The sequence below is a fragment of the Amblyraja radiata genome, chromosome X, assembly GCF_010909765.2.
Source record: "Amblyraja radiata isolate CabotCenter1 chromosome X, sAmbRad1.1.pri, whole genome shotgun sequence".
In the NCBI taxonomy this organism is placed as follows: Eukaryota; Metazoa; Chordata; class Chondrichthyes; order Rajiformes; family Rajidae; genus Amblyraja; species Amblyraja radiata.
In genome coordinates this window covers 4,234,158-4,255,737 of record NC_045999.1, presented here as the reverse complement: position 1 = coordinate 4,255,737, position 21,580 = coordinate 4,234,158, and the positions used below count along the sequence as shown (strand labels likewise).

Below are 21,580 nucleotides of genomic sequence, written 5' to 3'. Positions count from 1 at the left end.
GGGACTGGAAGATGGGGAGGGACACGGAATTGCGGATCAGTTGGGGGAGGGAGTTCCAGAGCCTGGGAGCTGCCCTGGAGAAGGCTCTGTCCCCAAAACTGCGGAGGTTGGACTTGTGGATGGAGAGGAGACCGGCTGATGTGGATCTGAGGGACCGTGAGGGTTGGTAGGGGGAGAGGAGGTCAGTGAGATATGTGGGGGCCAGATGGTGGAGGGCTTTGTAGGCGAGGACCAGGATTTTGTAGGTGATCCGGTGGGAGATGGGAAGCCAGTGAAGTTTTTTGAGGACTGGAGTGATGTGATGCCAGGATTTGGTGTGGGTGATGAGTCGGGCGGCTCAAGGACGATGTCTAATAAGGAACTGCAGATGCTGGAAAATTGAAGTTAGACAAAAATGCTGGAGAAACTCAGCGGATGAGGCAGCATCTATGGAGCGAAGGAACGTTTCGAGTGGACGTTTCGGGCCGAGACCCTTCTTCAGACTGATGTGAGGGTGGGGGGAGGGGGGGGACGGGAAGAAGAAAGAAAGAGGTGGAGCCAATGGGCTGAGGGAGAGTTGAGGAGGAGAAAGTAAAGGGCCTGTCCCACGAGCATGCGACCTGCATGCGGCAAGCGCGACCAAACCAGAAACGGGAGCCGCGCGGAGGTCGAGTGAGTGACGTACGGTGTCTAGACGGCTGCGGGCCGGCAGGCCGTTGCCGCGCGGAGTTTTTGAACACGGTCAGTTTTTCGGAGCCCCGCGCGATGTCGGGACCAACTCCGCACAACTCCATACGGCTCAGGCAATCGAAGTGGGACCGGCCCCGCGAGGCCGTACGGCTCAAGCGACCACGTTAGGTCGCGCTTGCCGCATGCAGGCGCATGCTGGTGGGACAGGGTCTAACTGAAATTAGAGAAGTCAATGTTCATACCGCTGGGGTGAAAACTGCCCAAGTGAAATATGAGGTGCTGCTCCTCCAATTTACGGTGGTCCTCACTCTGGCCATGGAAGAGGCCCAGGACAGGAAGGTCGGATTTGGTCAAGAATTGATGGTCAGCATGTTGTGTCTATCTTTGGTATAAACTAGCATCTACAGTCTATTTTTATTGCACTGAAAATAAATGGATCCAGATTCCTTCCCCCCCCGGGGACGCTCGTTTCTACATCACAGCACCACTTGTCGATGAGGCCGTGAGACAAAGATGGTTTATTGAATTATCTTTGTTCATCCTTCCAGATAAACCCAAGAGCTTTCCTCCTACACACCATCTTTCTCCTGAGTTGGTCCAAGGTTTGTGCCTCCGTAATCCTGCTAGGAATATCATTCATGCGACTTCCCTGACTATCGGCAGAAGCATCGTGGCATCTCTCTGAGGCTCGCTGGCCGTCAGCCTGAACTTGTCTCAATCGCAAGATCCTTCTGAACATTCTCACAAAAACAACGGCCAAATCCTCTCCCCATTGACAGAGAGCAGCCCTGAACTACTATCTAACTCTTTGTTGACCCTCAGACTATTCTTGCTACCTTTACCTTGCCCGAAACGTTAATCCCTTATCATGTATCTATACACTGTAAATGGCCCGATTGTAATCATGTATTGTCTTTCTGCTGACTGGATAGCACGCAACAAAAGGCTTTTCACTGTACCTCGGTACACGTGACAATAAACTAAACTGAACTGTCTTAAACTACCAGGCATCAAAATCGAATCTCTAATGTCTTGAAGATCAAAACGACACAAGATATTTTTATTTACTAGATACTAATTTATGAGTTTACTTTACTAGATGCTTACTTGTCCCACCTGCCTGCGTTTGGTCCATTTCCCTCCAAACCTGTCCTATACCAGGTGAGATTTAGTCTATGATAGCCCATCATGATTACATTCACACAACGAGCTGCAACAAATCCAATTATTCGGACGCAGGGACTCCCCAGGTTATGAATGACTTGATTTACGAAAATCTCACCTTAAGCAAGTTCCCCAATACATCTTTTAAAGCATGTCATTTGCTAGCAATAATAGTAATGAGATGTTTCATGCTATTTATTAATGAGTGGTTAAGGTCTATATTCTAAGGTAGAAAAAAATGCTGGAGAAACTCAGCGGGACAGGCAACATAGAAACATAGAAATTAGGTGCAGGAGTAGGCCATTCGGCCCTTCGAGCCTGCACCGCCATTCAATATGATCATGGCTGATCATCCAACTCAGTATCCCGTACCTGCCTTCTCTCCATACCCTCTGATCCCCTTAGCCACAAGGGCCACATCTAACTCCCTCTTAAATATAGCCAATGAACTGGCCTCGACTACACTCTGTGGCAGAGAGTTCCAGAGATTCACCACTCTCTGTGTGAAAAAAGTTCTTCTCATCTCGGTTTTAAAGGATTTCCCCCTTATCCTTAAGCTGTGACCCCTTGTCCTGGACTTCCCCAACATCGGGAGCAATCTTCCTGCATCTAGCCTGTCCAACCCCTTAAGAATTTTGTAAGTTTCTATAAGATCCCCTCTCAATCTCCTAAATTCTAGAGAGTATAAACCAAGTCTATCCAGTCTTTCTTCATAAGACAGTCCTGACATCCCAGGAATCAGTCTGGTGAACCTTCTCTGCACTCCCTCTATGGCAATAATGTCCTTCCTCAGATTTGGAGACCAAAACTGTACGCAATACTCCAGGTGTGGTCTCACCAAGACCCTGTACAACTGCAATAGAACCTCCCTGGTCCTATACTCAAATCCTTTTGCTATGAAAGCTAACATACCATTCGCTTTCTTCACTGCCTGCTGCACCTGCATGCCCACTTTCAATGACTGGTGTACCATGACACCCAGGTCTCGCTGCATCTCCCCTTTTCCTAGTCGGCCACCATTTAGATAATAGTCTGCTTTCCTGTTTTTGCCACCAAAAGGAGTGAAGGAATAGGTGACGTTTCGGGTCGAGACCCTTCTTCAGACTGATGTGGGGATGGGAGGGGGGGTGAGGGGGAGCGGGAAGAAGAAAGGAAGATGCGGAGACAGTGGGCTGTGGGAGAGCTGGGAAGGGGAGGGGAAGGAGGGAGAAAGCAAGGACTACCTGAAATTGGAGAAGTCAATGTTCATACCGCTGGGGTGTAAACTGCCCAAGCGAAATACGAGGTGCTGCTCCTCCAATTTGCGGTGGGACTCACTCTGGCCACGGAGGAGGCCCAGGACAGAAAGGTCGGATTCGGAATGGGAGGGGGAGTTGAAGTGCTGAGCCACCGGGAGATCAGGTTGGTTATTGCAAACCGAGCGGAGGTGTTGGGCGAAGTGATCGCCAAGCCTACGCTCGGTCTCACCGATGTAGAGCAGCTGACACCCTAGGTCTATATTCTGTTAGTTAAATTATTGACAGGGTTAAGGAGAGTCGTCAATGAAATGAAAGAGTTATAATGAGTGTACTTTGAGCGAGAAAATAGACTTCTCTAACTTCAAATAGCCATCTCTTTTTACACAGAGAGTGGTGAATCTCTGGAATTCTCTGCCACAGAAGGTAGTTGAGGCCAGTTCATTGGCTATATTTAAGAGGGAGTTAGATGTGGCCCTTGTGGCTAAAGGGATCAGGGGGTATGGAGGGAAGGCAGGTACAGGATACTGAGTTGGATGATCAGCCATGATCATATTGAATGGCGGCGCAGGCTCGAAGGTTGGGACGACAGATGGCACAATGGGCTAAGTGTTCGGCTGGCGACCGGAAGGTGGCCGGTTCGAATCCCGCTTGGAGTGCATACTGTCGTTGTGTCCTTAGGCAAGACACTTCACCCACCTTTGCCTGTGTGTGAATGTGTGTGAATGTGTGTGAGTGATTGGTGGTGGTCGGAGGGGCCGTAGGCGCAGATTGGCAGCCACGCTTCCGTCAGTCTGCCCCAGGGCAGCTGTGGCTACAGAAGTAGCTTACCACCACCGAGTGTGACTGAGGAGTGAATGAATAATGTGATGTAAAGCGCCTTGAGTATTAGAAAGGCGCTATATAAATCCCATCCATTATTATTATTATTACTCCTGTACCTATTTTCTATGTTTCTATGTCTCTCCATTCCCTCCCCCTTCCCAGTAGGGACGTTGAACTACCTCCTCTGGCAGCTTCTTCCATACACCCACCACCCTTTGTGTGAAAAAGATTTCTGGGAAGATGAGTCAATGTGAAGGACAAGCTTGTTGACGCAGGCATCCTTCCAGTCCAGCAGACACAAGGAGCCTGCAAGCTCAGGGTCACCAATGACATCAGAAAACAGGAACTCAGTCACAGCAAGCCAAGAGCTAAGAAACGTGACATTATCAGAGGCAAGGTGGCTTCAAGGACAGGGGGATGGACAGCGAGGCGTCAGCTGATAGCCCAGTCGGCTGGAAACACCACAAACAGTCTGATGAGAAAAATAAATCTCCTGATTATGCCGTGCAAAACAATATTTAATCCAGGAGTAGATGCTTCCACAGTGTAATCGCATTAAAAACAGACAGGGAAACAAAGCGATCTTCCCCTTCCCCCCTCTATTAATCAGGCTTACCTACGACCACGCCCCACCCATACTATAGTCCTCATGCCCCCCTCCTCTCTGAACACCCACCACTCCCCCTCCCCCCCCCAACCAGATCTTGCCTCGGACTTCGTCCACTCCCACTCCCCCCTCAAACCCCAACCCCCACCCTTGTCGTGTCTTCAGCTATATTTAAGAGCGAGTTAGATGTGGCACTTGTGGCTAAAGGGATGAGGGGGTATGGAGAGAAGGCAGGTACAGGATACTGAGTTGGATGATCAGCCATGATCATATTGCATGGTGGAGCAGGCTCGAAGGGCCGAATGGCCTCTACTCCTGCACCTATTTTCTATGTTTCTATGTTTCTCCATCTCCCCTGACCTCCCCCTTTCTGATACAGAACGGTCTGTCCTCAACAGAGGCCTCGCCTTCGTTCCCCTCCCCCCCCCCCCCCCCACCCCACCAAGTTCCGACTTCGCCAGGACGTGGAGCTTTTCTTCCATCGCCTCCGTGCCTTTCTCTATGGGAATGAGTCCTCACAACCCAGTGTTGGCCCCTTCTCCTGTCTCCAACGTATCCTCTTGGACTCCCCACAATGGCCTTCCATCCTCTCTAGACCTCTTTGTTTCTAACAGCCAGCGTGACATCAGCCGTCTCAGCCTTTCCACCCCCCCCCCCCCTTACCTACTCCAACCTCACCCCCTCTGAACGTACAGCCCTCCGCTCACTCCGCAGCAACCCTGACATTATAATCGAACCCGCCGACAAGGGAGGTGCCGTGGTGGTCTGGCGCGCTGACCTCTACCGGGCTGAGGCCAGGCGACAACTCTCGGGCACCTCTCCTCCTCCTACTTATCCCTGGACCATGACCCCACAGATGAGCACCAGGCCTTGAACTCAAACACCATTACTGGTTTCATCAGTGTAAATGGGCGATTGCTTGTTGGCCAGCATGGACTCGGTGGGCCGAATGGCCTGTTTCAACGCCGGTAAACAAAAATGATGGAGAAACTCAGCGGGTGCAGCAGCATCTTTGGAGCAAAGGAAATAGGCAACGTTTCGGGAAATAGAAACATAGAAAATAGGTGGAGTAGGCCATTCGGCCCTTCGAGCCTGCACCGCCATTCAATATGATCATGGCTGATCATCCAACTCAGTATCCCATCCCTGCCTTCTCTCCATACCCCCTGATCCCTTTAGCCACATCTAACTCCCTCTTAAATATAGCCAGTGAACTGGCCTCAATTACCTTCTGTGGCAGAGAATTCCACAGATTCACCAATCTCTGTGTAAAAAATGATTTTCTCATCTCGGTCCTAAAAGATTTCCCCCTTATCCTTAAACTGTGACCCCTAGTTCTGGACTTCCCCAACATCGGGAATAATCTTCCTGCATCTAGCCTGTCCAACCCCTTAAGAATTTTGTAAGTTTCTATAAGATCCCCCCTCAATCTTCTAAATTCTAGCAAGTACAAGCCGAGTTTATCCAGTCTTTCTTCATATGAAAGTCCTGCCATCCCAGGAATCAGTCTGGTGAACCTTCTCTGTACTCCCTCTATGGCAAGAATGTCTTTCCTCAGATTAGGAGACCAAAACTGTACGCAATACTCCAGGTGTGGTCTCACCAAGACCCTGTAGGACGAAACGTTGCCTATTTCCTTCGCTCCATAGATGCTGCTGCACCCGCTGAGTTTCTCCAGCATTTTTGTCTACCTTCGATTTTCCAGCATCTGCAGTTCCTTATTAAACACACTGCTTCAACGCTAAAACTTCTCTAAGCTAAAACTAAAAGATCTGCCTCAACTGGACTTATTTCCCAGGCCAGACCTCCAGAGTCTCATTTGTACAGAGAGAGAGAGAGAGAGAGAAAACTGTTATCTGACTGGTGAGATTAACGTACACTGACAATAGTAGACTTGCCCGATGCCAAGTCTCTGTGCTTGAAGCTGGTGAGTCACCCTCCAGTTTTAGCCGCTGCAAACCGCGACTGCTGTAACCTCCCATAGGAGTGGCCATGAGGTTAAACACACAAATTGTCCAACCACACCTTGCAAACTCAGGGAAACATTAAACAGACATCCATTCAGCATGACGCACAGAATGTTCCATCCAGTGAAAACAAAAAACTCATTAAACATTGAAAATAGGTGCAGGAGTAGGCCCATTCAGCCCTTCGAGCCTGCACCGCCATTCGATATGATCATGGCTGATCATCCAACTCAGTATCCCATCCCTGCCTTCTCTCCATACCCCCTGATCCCTTTAGCCACAAGGGCCACATCTAACTCCCTCTTAAATCTAGCCAATGAACTGTGGCCTCAACTACCTTCTGTGGCAGAGAATTCCACAGATTCACCACTCTCTGTGTAAAAAATGATTTTCTCATCTCGGTCCTAAAAGACTTCCCTCTTATCCTTAAACTGTGTGACCCCTTGTTCTGGACTTCCCCAACATCGGGAATAATCTTCCTGCATCTAGCCTGTCCAACCCCTTAAGAATTTTGTAAGTTTCTATAAGATCCCCCCTCAATCTTCTGAATTCTAGCGTGTACAAGCCGAGTCTATCCAGTCTTTCTTCATATGAAAGTCCTGCCATCCCAGGAATCAGTCTGGTGAACCTTCTCTGTACTCCCTCTATGGCAAGAATGTCTTTCCTCAGATTGGGAGACCAAACCTGTTCGCAATACTCCAGGTGTGGTCTCACCAAGACCCTGTACAACTGCAGTAGAACCTCCCTGCTCCTATACTCAAATCCTTTTGCTATGAATGCTAACATACCATTTGCTTTTTTCACTTCGAGCCAGCACTGCCATTCAATGTGATCATGGCTGATTATCCAAAATCAGTGCCCCATTCCTGCTTTCTCCCCATATCCCTTGATTCCGTTAGCCCTAAGAGCTCTTTCTAGCTCTCTCTTGAAAACGTCCAGTGAATTGGCCTCCACTGCCTTCTGTGGCAGGGAATTCCACAGATTCACAACTAACTCTCTGGGTGAAAAAGCTTTTCCTCATCTCAGTCCTAAATGGCCAACCCCTTATTCTTAACTGTGACCACTGGTTCTGGACTCCCCCAACATCGAGAACATTTTTCCGCCACGTAGACTGTCCAATCCCTTAAGAATTTTATATGTTTCTATTCTATAAGATGCCCTCTCGTCCTTCTAAATACCAGTGAATAATCTTCCAGTGAAGAGGGTACAATTAATGGTTTAAAACAAAACAGGCGGTATAGTGGTGCAGCGGGTGGAGCTGCTACCGCACAGCACCAGAGACCCGGGTACGATCCTAACCTCTGGTGCTGTGAGTGTGTGGAGTTCGCACGCCTTCCCTGTAACCGCGTGAGTTTCCACGCAGAGGGTAGTCCATGTATAGAACGAGCTTCCAGGGGAAGCTGTAGAAACTAATACAATTCTGATTTTCAAAAGACATTTGGACATATATATGGGTAGGAAGGGGTTAGTGGACTATGGGCCGAATGGAGAAGACCCAGAAGCTAATTAACCTACAAACCTGCACGTCTTTGGGATGTGGGAGGAAACCTGGAGCACCTGGAGAAAACCCACTTGGTTACGTGGAGAACGTACAAACTCCGTACCAACAGAACCTGTAGTCAGGATCTAAGAAGGAACTGCAGATGCTGGAAAATCGAAGGTACACAAAAATGCTGGAGAAACTCAGCGGGTGCAGCAGCATCTATGGAGCAAAGGAAATAGGCAACGTTTCGGGTCTGAAGATGGGTTTCCGCCTGAAACGTTGCCTATTTCCTTCGCTCCATAGATGCTGCTGCACCTGCTGAGTTTCTCCAGCATTTTTGTGTACCTAGTCAGGATCAAACCCGGGTCTCTGGCGCTGTAAGGCAGCAGCTCTACCGCCCTTAGCAGCTCTACAGCCCTTAGCTCCAAGACTCTAGATCCAGGTTGCAAATGGTCAAACCGAGAGTAAATCTGGCTTTAGTCCAAATGTCAGCTTCCTCTGTGTTTATAGTTTGAACTGGGATCCAGTCCACGCATGGATTAGCAGTGGATTGCTTGGAACATAGGCGGAGAACAAATGAATCAGAGCAAGGGGCAACGTCTCTCATCTCTGCCCGAGTGACAACTCCTTGCGATAAAACACATACCATTGAGGTGCTCCCAGGGAAAGGAACAACAACACTCATTCAGAGCTTGACACGGAACGAGAAAATGGTGGAATGCATCACAACTTAGTTTGGTAGTTGTACTGTCCAAGGCTGCAAGAGATCGCAGATAGTTGTGGATGCTGCCTCGCCCAACGCACAAATCAGCCTCCCCTGCCTCCGCACCCCCCCCCCCCTGGGTCTGAAGAAGGGTCCCGAACCAAAACGTCACCCATTCCTTCTCTCCAGAGATGCTGCCTGTCCCGTTGAGTTTCTCCAGCTGTTTGTGTCTATCTTTGCTTTGAACCAGCATCTGCAGTTCTTTCCCTTCCGCAATAAAGGACCCACTTTCACCCCAGTCGTTCCTTCTTCTCTCCTCTCTCCCATTAGGCAGAAGACGCAACAGTTTGAAATCAGGTACCACCAGGAGAGGGGGTTTGATGAGCAGATGGGTGGGGTAAAAGTGACAAAGACGAGAGGTGAAACGGAGACAAAAAGGTGTCAGGTAGGTAGGTGGAGGGAGACAGGGGAGGTCAAATAGGTGGGAGGAGGTGGGGTTGGGGGAAAGAGTGGGGGGATAAAAGGGAAATTTAGGATGGGTTAATTGAAATGATTGACTTGGAGTGGATGTGGAGAGGATGTTTCCACTTGTGAGAGGGCCTCGGATAACAGGTCACAGCCTCAGAATTAAAGAACGTTCTTTTAGGAAGGAGATGAGGAGGAATTTCTTCAGTCAGAGGGTGGTGAATCTGTGGAATTCTTTGCCACAGAAGGCTGGATATTTTTAAGGCAGAGATAGATAGATCATCCTCCTTTTTCCTTTGCTTCCCCTCGCCCCCACCCCTCATCAGTCTGAAGAAGGGTTTCAGCCCGAAACGTTGCCTATTTCCTTCGCTCCATAGATGCTGCTGCACCCGCTGAGTTTCTCCAGCATTTTTGTCTACCTTAGAAAGATTCTTGATTGGTACGGGTGTCAGGGGTTACGGGGAGAAGGCAGGAGAATGGGGTGAGGAGGGAGAGATAGACCAGCCATGATTGAATGGCGGAGTGGACTTGATGGGCCGAATGGCCTAAATTCTGCTCCTATCACTTATGACCTTATGACTCAGGGATGGGAGTTGAGGTCGATTATCTGTTACATCTGTCTCAACCCGATGTTTCTGCTCGTTGCAACAGCAGCATTCGTGAAATAACGCAAAAAGTGCACGTAATTTTCATCAGCTACTGACATTTACAAAATAATTCATTCCTTCCTCATAATTAAAAATATGAAACGGGGAAAGATTCTACGCTAACCACACTCAATTTACATATCTCTAAAATGACACACTGCATAGCTCTCTTCATAATCCTACTCTATAAACCAGTCAAACCAGTTTTTAATCTATTTCTATCTCCCCAAAATGACTCATCTCATCTGAAGGCATTGATGGCACAGATGGAGGATTGTCAAACCAGGACCTTACCACTGCTCTGAGGATTTCCATTCATTAACAAGCGAAACAATATTCATGTGATTCCCTTTATCGTGTGTCTGTACACTGTGGACGGCTCGATTGTAATCATGTATTGTCTTTGCGTTGACTGATTAGCGCGCAACAAAAGCCTTTCACCGTACCTCGGTCCGCATGGCAAGAAACTAAACTATGCATTGCATTTCCTTCGTTCTTTCCCTGTCACCAAAAACTGGTGATATCTATATTACTAAAAGTCTGATCTTGACCGTTTTTGGCCCTTTTGGATACTGAGTTGGATGATCAGCCATGATCATATCGAATGGCCTACTCCTACACCTATTTTCTATGTTTCTATGTTTCTATGAATGGGTGACGTTTTGTGTCGAGACCCTTCTTCAGACTGGGTCTCGACCCGAGACGTCACCATTTCCTTCTCCCCAGAGATGCTGCCAGCCTCGCTGAGTTACTCCAGCATTCTGTGCCTATCCGGTATCCTCCCACACTACAAAGACGTACAGCTTTGTGGGCTAAATTAGCCTGGTATAAATGTAAATTGTCCCGAGTCTATGTAGGATAGTGTTAATGTGCGGGGATCGCTGGTCGGCACGGACTCGGTGGGCCGAAGGGCCTGTTTCCGCGCTGTATCTCTAAACTAAACTTCTAACACTGCTTCAGTGTCGGCTAATGCCGACATTTCCTCATTGACTTAAGCTCCAGGCTCCATATCTTCCTGTGTGACAAACGCCTATGAGAAATATTCATTGAAGACTTTGTTCAAATCTCTGGTATTTAGCCCATTATTTAATCTCCCGACATTCTCATCAACTTCCTCCCTCCCCTGGAACAAGATTATCCATGAGCTTTGAGCAGCGAGCCACTAATCTATTTTTCACCACATCAAAGTTAAACACTTGAACACTCTGTTCCAAAATACCTCTTAGACACTTGGCCCGTCCTTTGCAATATCTCTCTTTCGCTGGAACCCACCAATCAAACAACATATGTAGGCGGAGGCATGACCTTTAAGACGCCAAGAATGCAAATGCTCCATTCTGTACTAGGTTTATTTTTCAGCTGCACTGCCCGATGCACGGAGTGACGACCATGCATGGCAACGTTTGCCAGGACAGCACGCAAAGGTTTCTCTCCATCTTAGCACACACAGCGATGAGCAGCCCTCAGCAATACTAGGCAACCCAGGAATATTCGCTTCCTCAATCGCTACATTCATTTTTCGCATTGCTAAACTTGGCGTGGGTCCAAGCATGTCTTGCATTCGTACCGGGCAGGTAATAAGGTGGAGGTGACCCTCCCCTCCCCCCCCCCCAGCACTAAAGAAAAAGATCCAACGTGCCAGACTAACTCAGCAGGTCAGGCAGCATCTTTGGAGAACGTGGGTAGGTGACGTTGTCAGATCGGGTTGATTGGAGGAAGATTGGAGGAAAGAGAGCTGGGACAGGGGTGGGGGCAGGACAAAGCAAGTTCTCCAGGGATGCTGCCTGGCCCGCTGAGTTACTCCAGCACTTTGCGTCTTTCCTGGGTAAACCGGCATCTGCAGTTCCTCGTTTCTACCTTGTGAAACTCAACGGAATGTCAAGACAAAAGTGCTGGAGAAACTCAGCGGGTGCAGCAGCATCTATGGATAGAAAAGATTCCTATTAAATCTTTCCCCCCCCCCACCTGAAACCTATATCCTCTGGTCCTCGATTCACCGACTCAGGACAAGAGACTCTGTGCATCTATTCCTCAAGGTTGAATCAATGAGCAAAATGCTTTGATTTTGGAGCTTTTACTTCAGGATGTTCCTCCTGCTCTGGAAGCCCTGGTGCAAATACTTGCCGACCATCCACCCAAACTCCAGCCGACCACCTTAAATCCAATGCCCAAACAGTGTGGCTCACCCCACCTCATTCCTACTTCCTCCCACTCGTCTCCTGGTGCAGGCTGGAACGGCGTTCCCTGAAGCACAGTGGCTTCAAGGGCCAAACTAATGTTCGGCTTTCTGTGTCCAAGATTAATAGCCAAGGTGACCCACGCCACCTCCCACTCTTGGCTCCCTTCCCCGCTATTCTCTGCTGCGTATCACGAATTGATGCAAGAGAGGTTCTTAGAAACAGCAGGTGAGGGGGCAGGTAGAGGAGAGATGCGCAGACAGGCAGAGAGAGACAGACAGAGAGAGGCAGACAGAGAGAGACAGACAGAGAGAGACAGACAGAGAGAGACAGACAGAGAGAGACAGACAGAGAGACAGACAGAGAGAGGCAGAGAGAGAGAGACAGACAGAGAGAGACAGACAGAGAGAGACAGACAGAGAGAGACAGGCAGAGAGAGACAGACAGAGAGAGACAGGCAGAGAGAGACAGACAGAGAGAGACAGACAGAGAGAGACAGACAGAGAGACAGACAGAGAGAGGCAGAGAGAGAGAGACAGACAGAGAGAGGCAGACAGAGAGAGACAGACAGAGAGAGGCAGAGAGAGAGAGACAGACAGAGAGAGGCAGACAGAGAGAGACAGACAGAGAGAGGCAGGCAGAGAGAGACAGACAGAGAGAGGCAGGCAGAGAGAGACAGACAGAGAGAGGCAGACAGAGAGAGACAGACAGAGAGAGGCAGACAGAGAGAGACAGACAGAGAGAGACAGACAGAGAGAGACAGACAGAGAGAGACAGAGAGAGGCAGAGAGAGAGAGGCAGACAGAGAGAGACAGACAGAGAGAGACAGACAGAGAGAGACAGAGAGAGAGACAGAGAGAGAGAGGCAGACAGAGAGAGACAGAGAGACAGACAGAGAGAGACAGAGAGAGAGACAGAGAGAGAGACAGAGAGAGAGACAGACAGAGGCAGAGAGAGGCAGAGAGAGGCAGAGAGAGGCAGAGAGAGGCAGAGAGAGGCAGAGAGAGGCAGAGAGAGACAGAGAGAGACAGAGAGAGACAGAGAGAGACAGAGAGAGACAGAGAGAGACAGAGAGAGACAGAGAGAGACAGAGAGAGACAGAGAGAGACAGAGAGAGACAGAGAGACAGAGAGACAGAGAGACAGAGAGACAGAGAGACAGAGAGAGAGAGAGAGAGAGAGAGAGAGAGAGAGAGAGAGAGAGAGAGAGAGAGAGAGAGAGACACACACACAGACACAAACACAAATAGACAGGCAGACACACAGACACAGTATGTAGTTGGAGGCTGGATCAACTGCAAGTAATTAAATAAATAATAGATTCCATACCTCCAGATTCCCTCTCCCCTGACTCTCAGACTGAGGAAGGATCTGGACCCGAAAGAGATGGGGAGGAATGTATTTAGTAGGAGGGTGGTGAATCTGTGGGGTTCTTTGCCACAGAGGGCTGTGGAGGCCAAGTCAGTGGATATTTTTAAGGCAGAGATAGACAGATTCTTGATTAGTACGGGTGTCAGGGGTTATGGGGAGAAGGCAGGAGAATGGGGTTAGGAGGGAGCGATTCTCCTGCCTTCGCCCCATGACCCCTGATGCCCGTACTATTCAAGAATCTATCTATCTCTGCCTAAAGAAATATCCACTGACTTGGCCTCCACAGCCTTCTGGGGCCTTTCACTGTTCGGTGAGTTTCAATGAGATCCTCCCCTCATCCTTCAAAATCTCAGTGAGTACCGGCCCAGTGCTGTCAAACGCTCATCATATGTTAACCTAGGCAAATTAAAAAAAGTAAATGAGATTCATTAAGTCCGTGCCCCCCGGCGACTAAGAGTTTCTCTGAAATTACATCCATGCTGGGTGGAAGCATCAATAGTGGCAGAAGCTGGAGATATAAGGACAGGAAAAGCAGCCAGTGCAGAGAGGGTCAAATAACACCATGGGCAAGGAGAAAGCTGTGACGTTTCCAGCGAGAAGCCACCCTTCAAGAAGAAGTGACTGAAGGTCCCAATCCCTCCTTGACAACGAACATGTCGTGTATTTATATTAACGTGAATATGAATGAAACTCGTAAAATATTCCATCGTTCCTTACAGGCAACGTGGGCAGCGGTAGAGTTGCTGCCTCACAGCGCCGGAGACCCGGGTTCGATCCCGACTACGGGCGTTTATCTGTACGTTGTCCCCGTGATCTGCATGGGTTTTCTCCGAGATCTTCGGTTTCCTCCCACACTCCAGAGACGTACAGGTTTGTAGGTTAAATGGCTTGGTCCAAGTGTAAACTGTCCCCAGTGTGTGTAGGATAGTGTTAGTGTGTGCGGGGATCGCTGGTCGGTGCGGACTCCGGTGGGCCGAAGGGCCTGTTTCCGTGCTGTATCTCTAAACTAAACAGAACCGTTCTGGTGGTGTGTTTTTGTTTGAGAATATCCAGGGACTCTTTCAAAGTATCCCAACCACTATTTATCCTTCAAAAATACGAAAAATACACATTTTTCCACTCACTGTTCATGTTCTCGGAGCAGAATTAGGCCATTTGGCCCATCAAGTCTATTCCACCATTCAATCATGGCTGATCTACCTTTCTCTCTCAACCCCATTCTCTTACCTTTCCCCATAATCTTCCGACACCAGAACTAATCAACAATCTCAATGTCCACCTTAAAAAATTAATTGACTTGTTCCCATGTGGCCCTTGTGGCTAAAGGGATCAGGGGGTATGGAGAGGGCAGGTACGGGATACTGAGTTGGATGATCAGCCATGATCATATTGAATGGCGGTGCAGGCTCAAAGGGCCGAATGGCCTACTCCTGCACCTATTTTCTATGTTTCACAATGAATTCCTCAGATCACCGGGGGAGAACCTGCAAACTGCGTACAGACAGCACCCGTGGTCGGGATCAAACCCGGGTCTCCGGCGTAGGAAACCTGTACGGAAACCTCTGGAGACTTTGCGCCCCACCCAAGGTTTCCGTGCGGTTCCCGGAGGTTTTTGTCAGTCTCCCTACCTGCTTCCACTACCTGCAACCTCCGGCAACCACCTGCAACCTCCGGGAACCGCACGGGAACCTTGGGTGGGGGCGCAAAGTCTCCAGATGTTTCCGTTCAGGTTTCCTAAGTGGGACAGGGGCATAAGGCAGCAACTCTACCGCTGCGCCACCGTTGATATTCATATTGCAGGGTTGGTGAACATATTCAAATCCATTTTTGTCGAGCTGACTTGCTAGTTAGTTCTAAAAGTATTTCATTCTAATAAAAACTGAAGATAGCTCATGCCTCACAGAAGGGCCGACAGATTTCTTGTTGAATTATGTGCTGGGATAATTTTTGTTCAACCAATTATCGGGTAATTATCACAAATTATAAAACCTGGAGTGAGTTGCCTGCAGATATGAAGCATGTGCAAGGTTTAATTCTATAACTGAAGATGGTTATGGAAATATGATGAAACAGTGGGGAAGTCCATTCATAAACGTAGGTGTTACATTGAGCATTCGTCAGAAACAAATGCCATCTGGTGCAAGTTGTTGGCAATGAGTTTCCATGCATTTAACACAAACTATTTCACCATATGTTTGGTGATTTTGGAAGACTATTTTTTTTTGTGGCTAATACACAAAGGAACTCAAAGTGCTGGAGTAACTGTGCGGTATGGTGGTGCAGCGGTAGAGTTGCTGCCTCACAGCGCCAGAGACCCGGGTTCGATCCTGACAACGGGTGCTGTCTGTACGGAGTTTGCACGTTCTTCCCGTGACTGCGTGGGTTTTCTTCGAGATGTTCAGCTTCCTCCCACGCACCAAAGACGTGCAGGGTTTTAGGTTAACTGACTTGGTGTAAATGTAAAATAGTCCCTGGCGCATGTAAGATCGTGTCAATGTGCGGGGATCGCTGGTCGGCGCGGACCTGTTTCTGCACACTGTATCTCCAAACTCAACACCAACTCAGCTGGTCAGGCAGCATCTCTGGAGAAAATGGATATATATGGGTGACATTTCTCCCGAATGAGTGTGGTGGGAGGCAGGTGAATGTCGGAAGAGAGGGGAAGCAGGACAAAGATACGAGGTGGACACAGGTGAGGGAGGTGGTTGGAAGGTCAGAGATAAAAACAGGTGGTGTGAGACAGGAGGGAAGATTTGAGAATTGCAAAGCCTAGGGGGGGAAAGTATCCAGGGGGGGGGGGGGGGGGAGATAAACAGGGGAGCTGAAGACCTCAGGTAGACAAAAATGCTGGAGAAACTCAGCGGGTGAGGCAGCATCTATGGAGCGAAGGAAATAGGCAACGTTTCGTCCCGAAACGTTGCCTATTTCCTTCGCTCCATAGATGCTACCTATGAGTTTCTCCAGCATTTTTGTCTACCTTCGATTTTTCCAGCATCTGCAATTCCTTCTTAAACGAGTTCTCTTTCCTGTTTGGCCCATCACCTTGATCTGCAACACAAGGTCCGAGAGAAATCCGGCCCTACCTCCGCGGAGTTAGGGCAGTTTCTAATTATGGACGATCGCAGGGCATGGAAAAACCTGATACGGTAAAGGTTTACTGAAAGCAACATCCTGGTTGAGAGGGTTAAACGACAAAGAGCAGAGGCACTGTAATTTGAACACGGATGCTTGTAATAATGAGAGGTTGGGGGTGAGTTGGCAAAACTATTTATAGACGAGGACATAAGTTCAAGATCAACACTTGAGAGAACAATATCATGATTGTTTTCAGAATCTTTTTTTTTTGAGTCATAAAACAGGAGTATTCTGAGGCTAATCGGCCCCTCTAGTCTGTACTATACGGTGGAACGGACTTGACAGGGACTTAAATTGTTGAAATTCTTTGCAGCCCCGATTCTGTTTGGCTTTTTTTTTCTAATCAGTTTTTTCCTTTTTTCTCTTTTCTTTCAACAAGGGGTCACAGTTTAAGGATAAGGGGGAAGTCTTTTAGGACCGAGATGAGGAAAACATTTTTCACACAGAGAGTGGTGAATCTCTGGAATTCTCTGCCACAGAAGGTAGTTGAGGCCACAGTTCATTGGCTATATTTAAGAGGGAGTTAGATGTGGCCCTTGTGGCTAAAGGTATCAGGGGGTATGGAGGGAAGGCAGGGATGGGATACTGAGTTGGATGATCAGCCATGATCATATTGAATGGCGGTGCAGGCTCGAAGGGCTGAATGGCCTACTCCTGCACATATTTTCTATGTTTCTATAATCAAGGACCAGTCTCACCCTGGTCACTCCCTCTTCCATCAGGCAAGAGGTACAGAAGTGTGTAAACGCACACCTCCAGATTCAGGGACAGTTTCTTCCCCGCTGTAAACAAGCAACCAAACCGTCCTCTCACCAACGAGAGAGTGGTCCTGATCTACCATCTACCTCACTGGAGACCTTCGGACTATCTTTACTATCTACCGGACTTTACTTTGCACTAAACATTGTCCCCATTATTCATTATCTGTACATCGTGGCTGGCTTGACTGTGATTCATGTATTGAATTAATGTATCGAAACCCTTACACCCCCATAATTTATCACCGTCCAGCAGGGGGCAGCACAGTGGCGCAGCGGTAGAGTTGCTGCCTCACAGCGCCAGAGTCCCAAGTTCGATCCTGACCACAGGTGCTGTCTGTACGGAGTTTGCACGTGCTGCGAGGGTTCTCCGGTTTCCACCAACAGCGTGCAGGTTTGTAGGTTCATTGGCTTCTGCTAAGTGTGCCTCGTGTGTAGGATCGAACTAGTGTACGGGGTGATTGCGGGTCGGCCCAGACTCGGCGGGCCGAAGGGACTGCATCTCTAAATTCTAAACTAAACTCTATAGCTGACGACTGGATAGCATTTTCACTGTAGACAGACACACATAGCTGGAGTAACTCAGCAGGTGTACAATTTTGGTCGCCCAATTATAGGAAGGATGTCAACAAAATAGAGAGAGTACAGAGGAGATTTACTAGAATGTTGCCTGGGTTTCAGCAACTAAGTTACAGAGAAAGGTTGAACAAGTTAGGTCTTTATTCCCTGGAGCGCAGAAGGTTAAGGGGGGACTTGATAGAGGTCTTTAAAATGATGAGAGGGATAGACAGAGTTGACGTGGATAAGCTTTTCCCACTGAGAGTAGGGAAGATTCAAACAAGAGGACATGACTTGAGAATTAAGGGACAGAAGTTTAGGGGTAACATGAGGGGGAACTTCTTTACTCAGAGAGTGGTGGCTGTGTGGAATGACCTTCCAGTGGAAGTGGTGGAGGCAGGTTCGATTTTATCATTTAAAAATAAATTGGATAGGTATATGGATGGGAAAAGAATGGAGGGTTATGGTCTGAGTGCAGGTAGATGGGACTAGGGGAGAATACGTGTTCGGCACGGACTTGTAGAGCCGAGATGACCTGTTTCCGTGCTGTAATTGTTAGATGGTTATATGGTTATATAGGTCAGACTGGAGACAAGGAAGAGGCGACGTTTTGGGTCGAGACCCTACCTTGGTACACGTGATAATAATAAATAAAACTAAACAAGACAGTGTTAAATCCGCCCTTTGCATTTCATTGCTATTGCATCAATTCAACCTTAATCTGTCCTTTCCATGGACACACTTAACGCAGTGGCTTCCACAGCTGTGCTGCTCTGCCTCGGGGCAATCCTAGAACACTCTCGCCTGACAGCACTGATGGTCACTTGGGCTGCTTACACGCCAGCAGTATGAATATCGATTTGTCTAACTTCAAGTTAGAGAAAATGTTCCCAATGTTGGGCGAGTCCAGAACCAGGGGCCACAGTCTTAGAATAAAGGGGAGGCCATTTAAGACTGAGGTGAGAAAAAACTTTTTCACCCAGAGAGTTGTGAATTTGTGGAATTCCCTGCCACAGAGGGCAGTGGAGGCCAAATCACTGGATGGATTTAAGAGAGAGTTAGATAGAGCTCTAGGGGTTAGTGGAATCAAGGGATATGGGGAGAAGGCAGGCACGGGTTATTGATTGGGGACGATCAGCCATGATCACAATGAATGGCAGTGCTGGCTCGAAGGGCCGAATGCCTCCTGCTGCACCTATTTTCTATGTTTCTAAGTAACCCTTGCATCCCCCCCTCTCTCCATCCCTCCCCCCTCCGTCGTTGTTCCAGTTTCAAAGCCGTCTTGTTCAGTCTCATTGTCTGTAACTCGTTTTCAACCAGCCCACAGCTAACAATGGCCTGTTTCCTTTATCAATCGTCACTTGTCATTCATTTGTTCTATAATAATAATAATAATGGATGGGATTTATATAGCGCCTTTCTAATACTCAAGGCGCGTTACATCACATTATTCATTCACTCCTCAGTCACACTAGGTGGTGGTAAGCTACTTCTGTAGCCACAGCAGCCCTGGGGCAGACTGACGGAAGCGTGGCTGCCAATCTGCACCTACGGCCCCTCCGACCACCACCAATCACTCACACACATTCACACACAGGCAAAGGTGGGTGAAGTGTCTTGCCCAAGGACGCAACGACAGTATGCACTCCAAGCGGGATTCGAACCGGCTACCTTCCGGTTGCCTTATATCGCCTTCAATATCCCTCGTTTCCCTTTCCCCCGACTCTCAGTCTGAAGAAGGGTCTCGACCCAAAACGTCACCCATTCCTTCTCTCCAGAGATGCTGCCTGCCCCGCTGAGTTACTCCAGCCTTTTGTGTCCGTCTTCGGTTTAAACCAGCATCTGCAGTTCCTTCCGACACAGCCCTGATGGCTTGTTGACTACTTAAGACCATCAAAGGCCTTTTTAAACTGAGAGTCAGAGACATTCACAAAAGTTCAAATAGAACTTTAACAAAAATAAGAAAATAAAATAATTTTAAAAATATCATAAACTACGAATAATAATTTCAAAACAATTAGTTGCTGGAAGCAAAAGTAAACAAACCGCTTTCCTCATCTTACCACTTGGGGCGAGCTATTTAATGCAAATGAATGGGTTCACTGTACTTAAGGCAATGCTGGCTGATTTAAACCCGAGGGGCCAGATGTGAAGTGCATCCAGTCCCAGAGCTCAGCACATTAGTCGTACACCACTGGGCTGAGAGATCAGGTGCACAGGAATGTAACCTCATGCTTCTCACTATGTTTCAAGGTACAGACACAAGGTGTAGTCCAAAGATGACCAAGCGCTCTGTGGAACTGACGATAGACACAAAAAGCTGGAGTAACTCAGCGCGTCAGGCAGCGTCTCTGGAGAAAAGGAATAGGTGACGTTTCGGGTTGAGACCCTTCTTCATCCAGTCTGTAGAAGGGCCTCGACCTGAAAAGTCACGCATTCCTTCTCTCCAGAGATGCTGCCTGACCCGCTGATTTACTCCAGCTTTCTGTGTCTGTTTAATGGAGTTATTTGTTTCATATGAGAATATGCTAAGAAGGGTTTCGGCCCGAAACGTTGCCTTTCTCCTTCACTGCATAGATGCTGCTGCACCCGCTGAGTTTCTCCAGCATTTTTGTCTACCATCTTATTTACACAACTGTTCTGTGACAGTAATCTAATAAATGTAATCGAATAAATGTATAAAAAGTCTTAAACATAATGCATAACTGTATCCTTTGGGCTTATTCTTGACTCACCCATTTTGTTCCCAGGATCTGTAGAACTTTTGCCAAAGATCCTACTCTCCGGGTGTTTTTAAGAACCCACTCCTCGGGAGTCCGGAATACCTCGACTCACATTCCCGAATGTCAGCTCTCCCATAGCTATCGACCGGTCTACCCAACCCTTCCCCGAGGCAAGAGAAGAGATATATTTACCCAATGTCTTGCATTTGTTCCGCCGCCATCTTCTGCCCATTGAGCACGATTGCCAATCTTTCAGAGTCAGCATCCTATAAAAACAAAGATACCTTTCAGTAAATAGGTGTTAAAACCGAGACACACGTTAAGGGCCTGTCCCACCCACTTAGGCGACTCTTTAAGCTCTAACCCAACTATAGTTACCCAACCAGATGCAACTAAATTTAAAGTTGCTCTTTCTTCCCAATAACCCTTTCTGGCTTAAGCCCTCCCTTCACCACCTCCAGTTTAAATTCCATTTGGAATATTTTGGAGGACCAAGAAACCAAGACTGCCAGGGACTAATGGAATTCACACACGACACCTTCGACATCAAAAAGACCTCCAAAGATGCTGCCTGGCAGGTGTAGGAAGGAACTGCAGATGCAGGACAAGGGGTCACAGCTTAAGGATAAGGGGGAAATCCTTTAAAACCGAGATGAGAAGAACTTTTTTCACACAGAGAGTGGTGAATCTCTGGAACTCCCTGCCACAGAGGGTAGTCGAGGCCACAGTTCATTGGCTATATTTAAGAGGGAGTTAGATGTGGCCCTTGTGGCTAAGGGGATCAGAGGGTATGGAGAGAAGGCAGGTACGGGATACTGAGTTGGATGATCAGCCATGATCATATTGAATGGCGGTGCAGGCTCGAAGGGCCGAATGGCCTACTCCTGCACCTAATTTCTATGTTTCTATGTTTCTATGCTGGTTGACACTGAAGATAGATACCAAATGCTGCTGTAACTCAGTGGGACAGGCAGCATGTTTGGAGAAGATGAATCTGTGACGTTTTGGGTTGAGACCCTTCTTCAGACTGAGAAAGGGAAACGAGAGATATAAATGGCGATGTAGATAGATATAGAGCCAATGAATAAAATATA

The 21,580-nt window shown here is 48.1% G+C and overlaps 1 protein-coding gene across 2 annotated transcripts in view; it reads right to left on the bottom strand.

Annotated features, from left to right (window-relative positions):
* lman1l (lectin, mannose binding 1 like) overlaps positions 1-21,580 on the bottom strand; it is a 60,670-nt gene that overhangs the window by 12,958 nt on the left and 26,132 nt on the right. Inside the window, exon 10 of one of the 2 annotated variants that reach the window (XM_033014922.1) lies at positions 20,679-20,754. In XM_033014922.1, coding sequence (XP_032870813.1) covers positions 20,679-20,754 — 76 coding nt within the window. The remainder of the gene's footprint in view (positions 1-20,678; positions 20,755-21,580) is intronic. The other variant, XM_033014921.1, reaches the window with a different exon arrangement.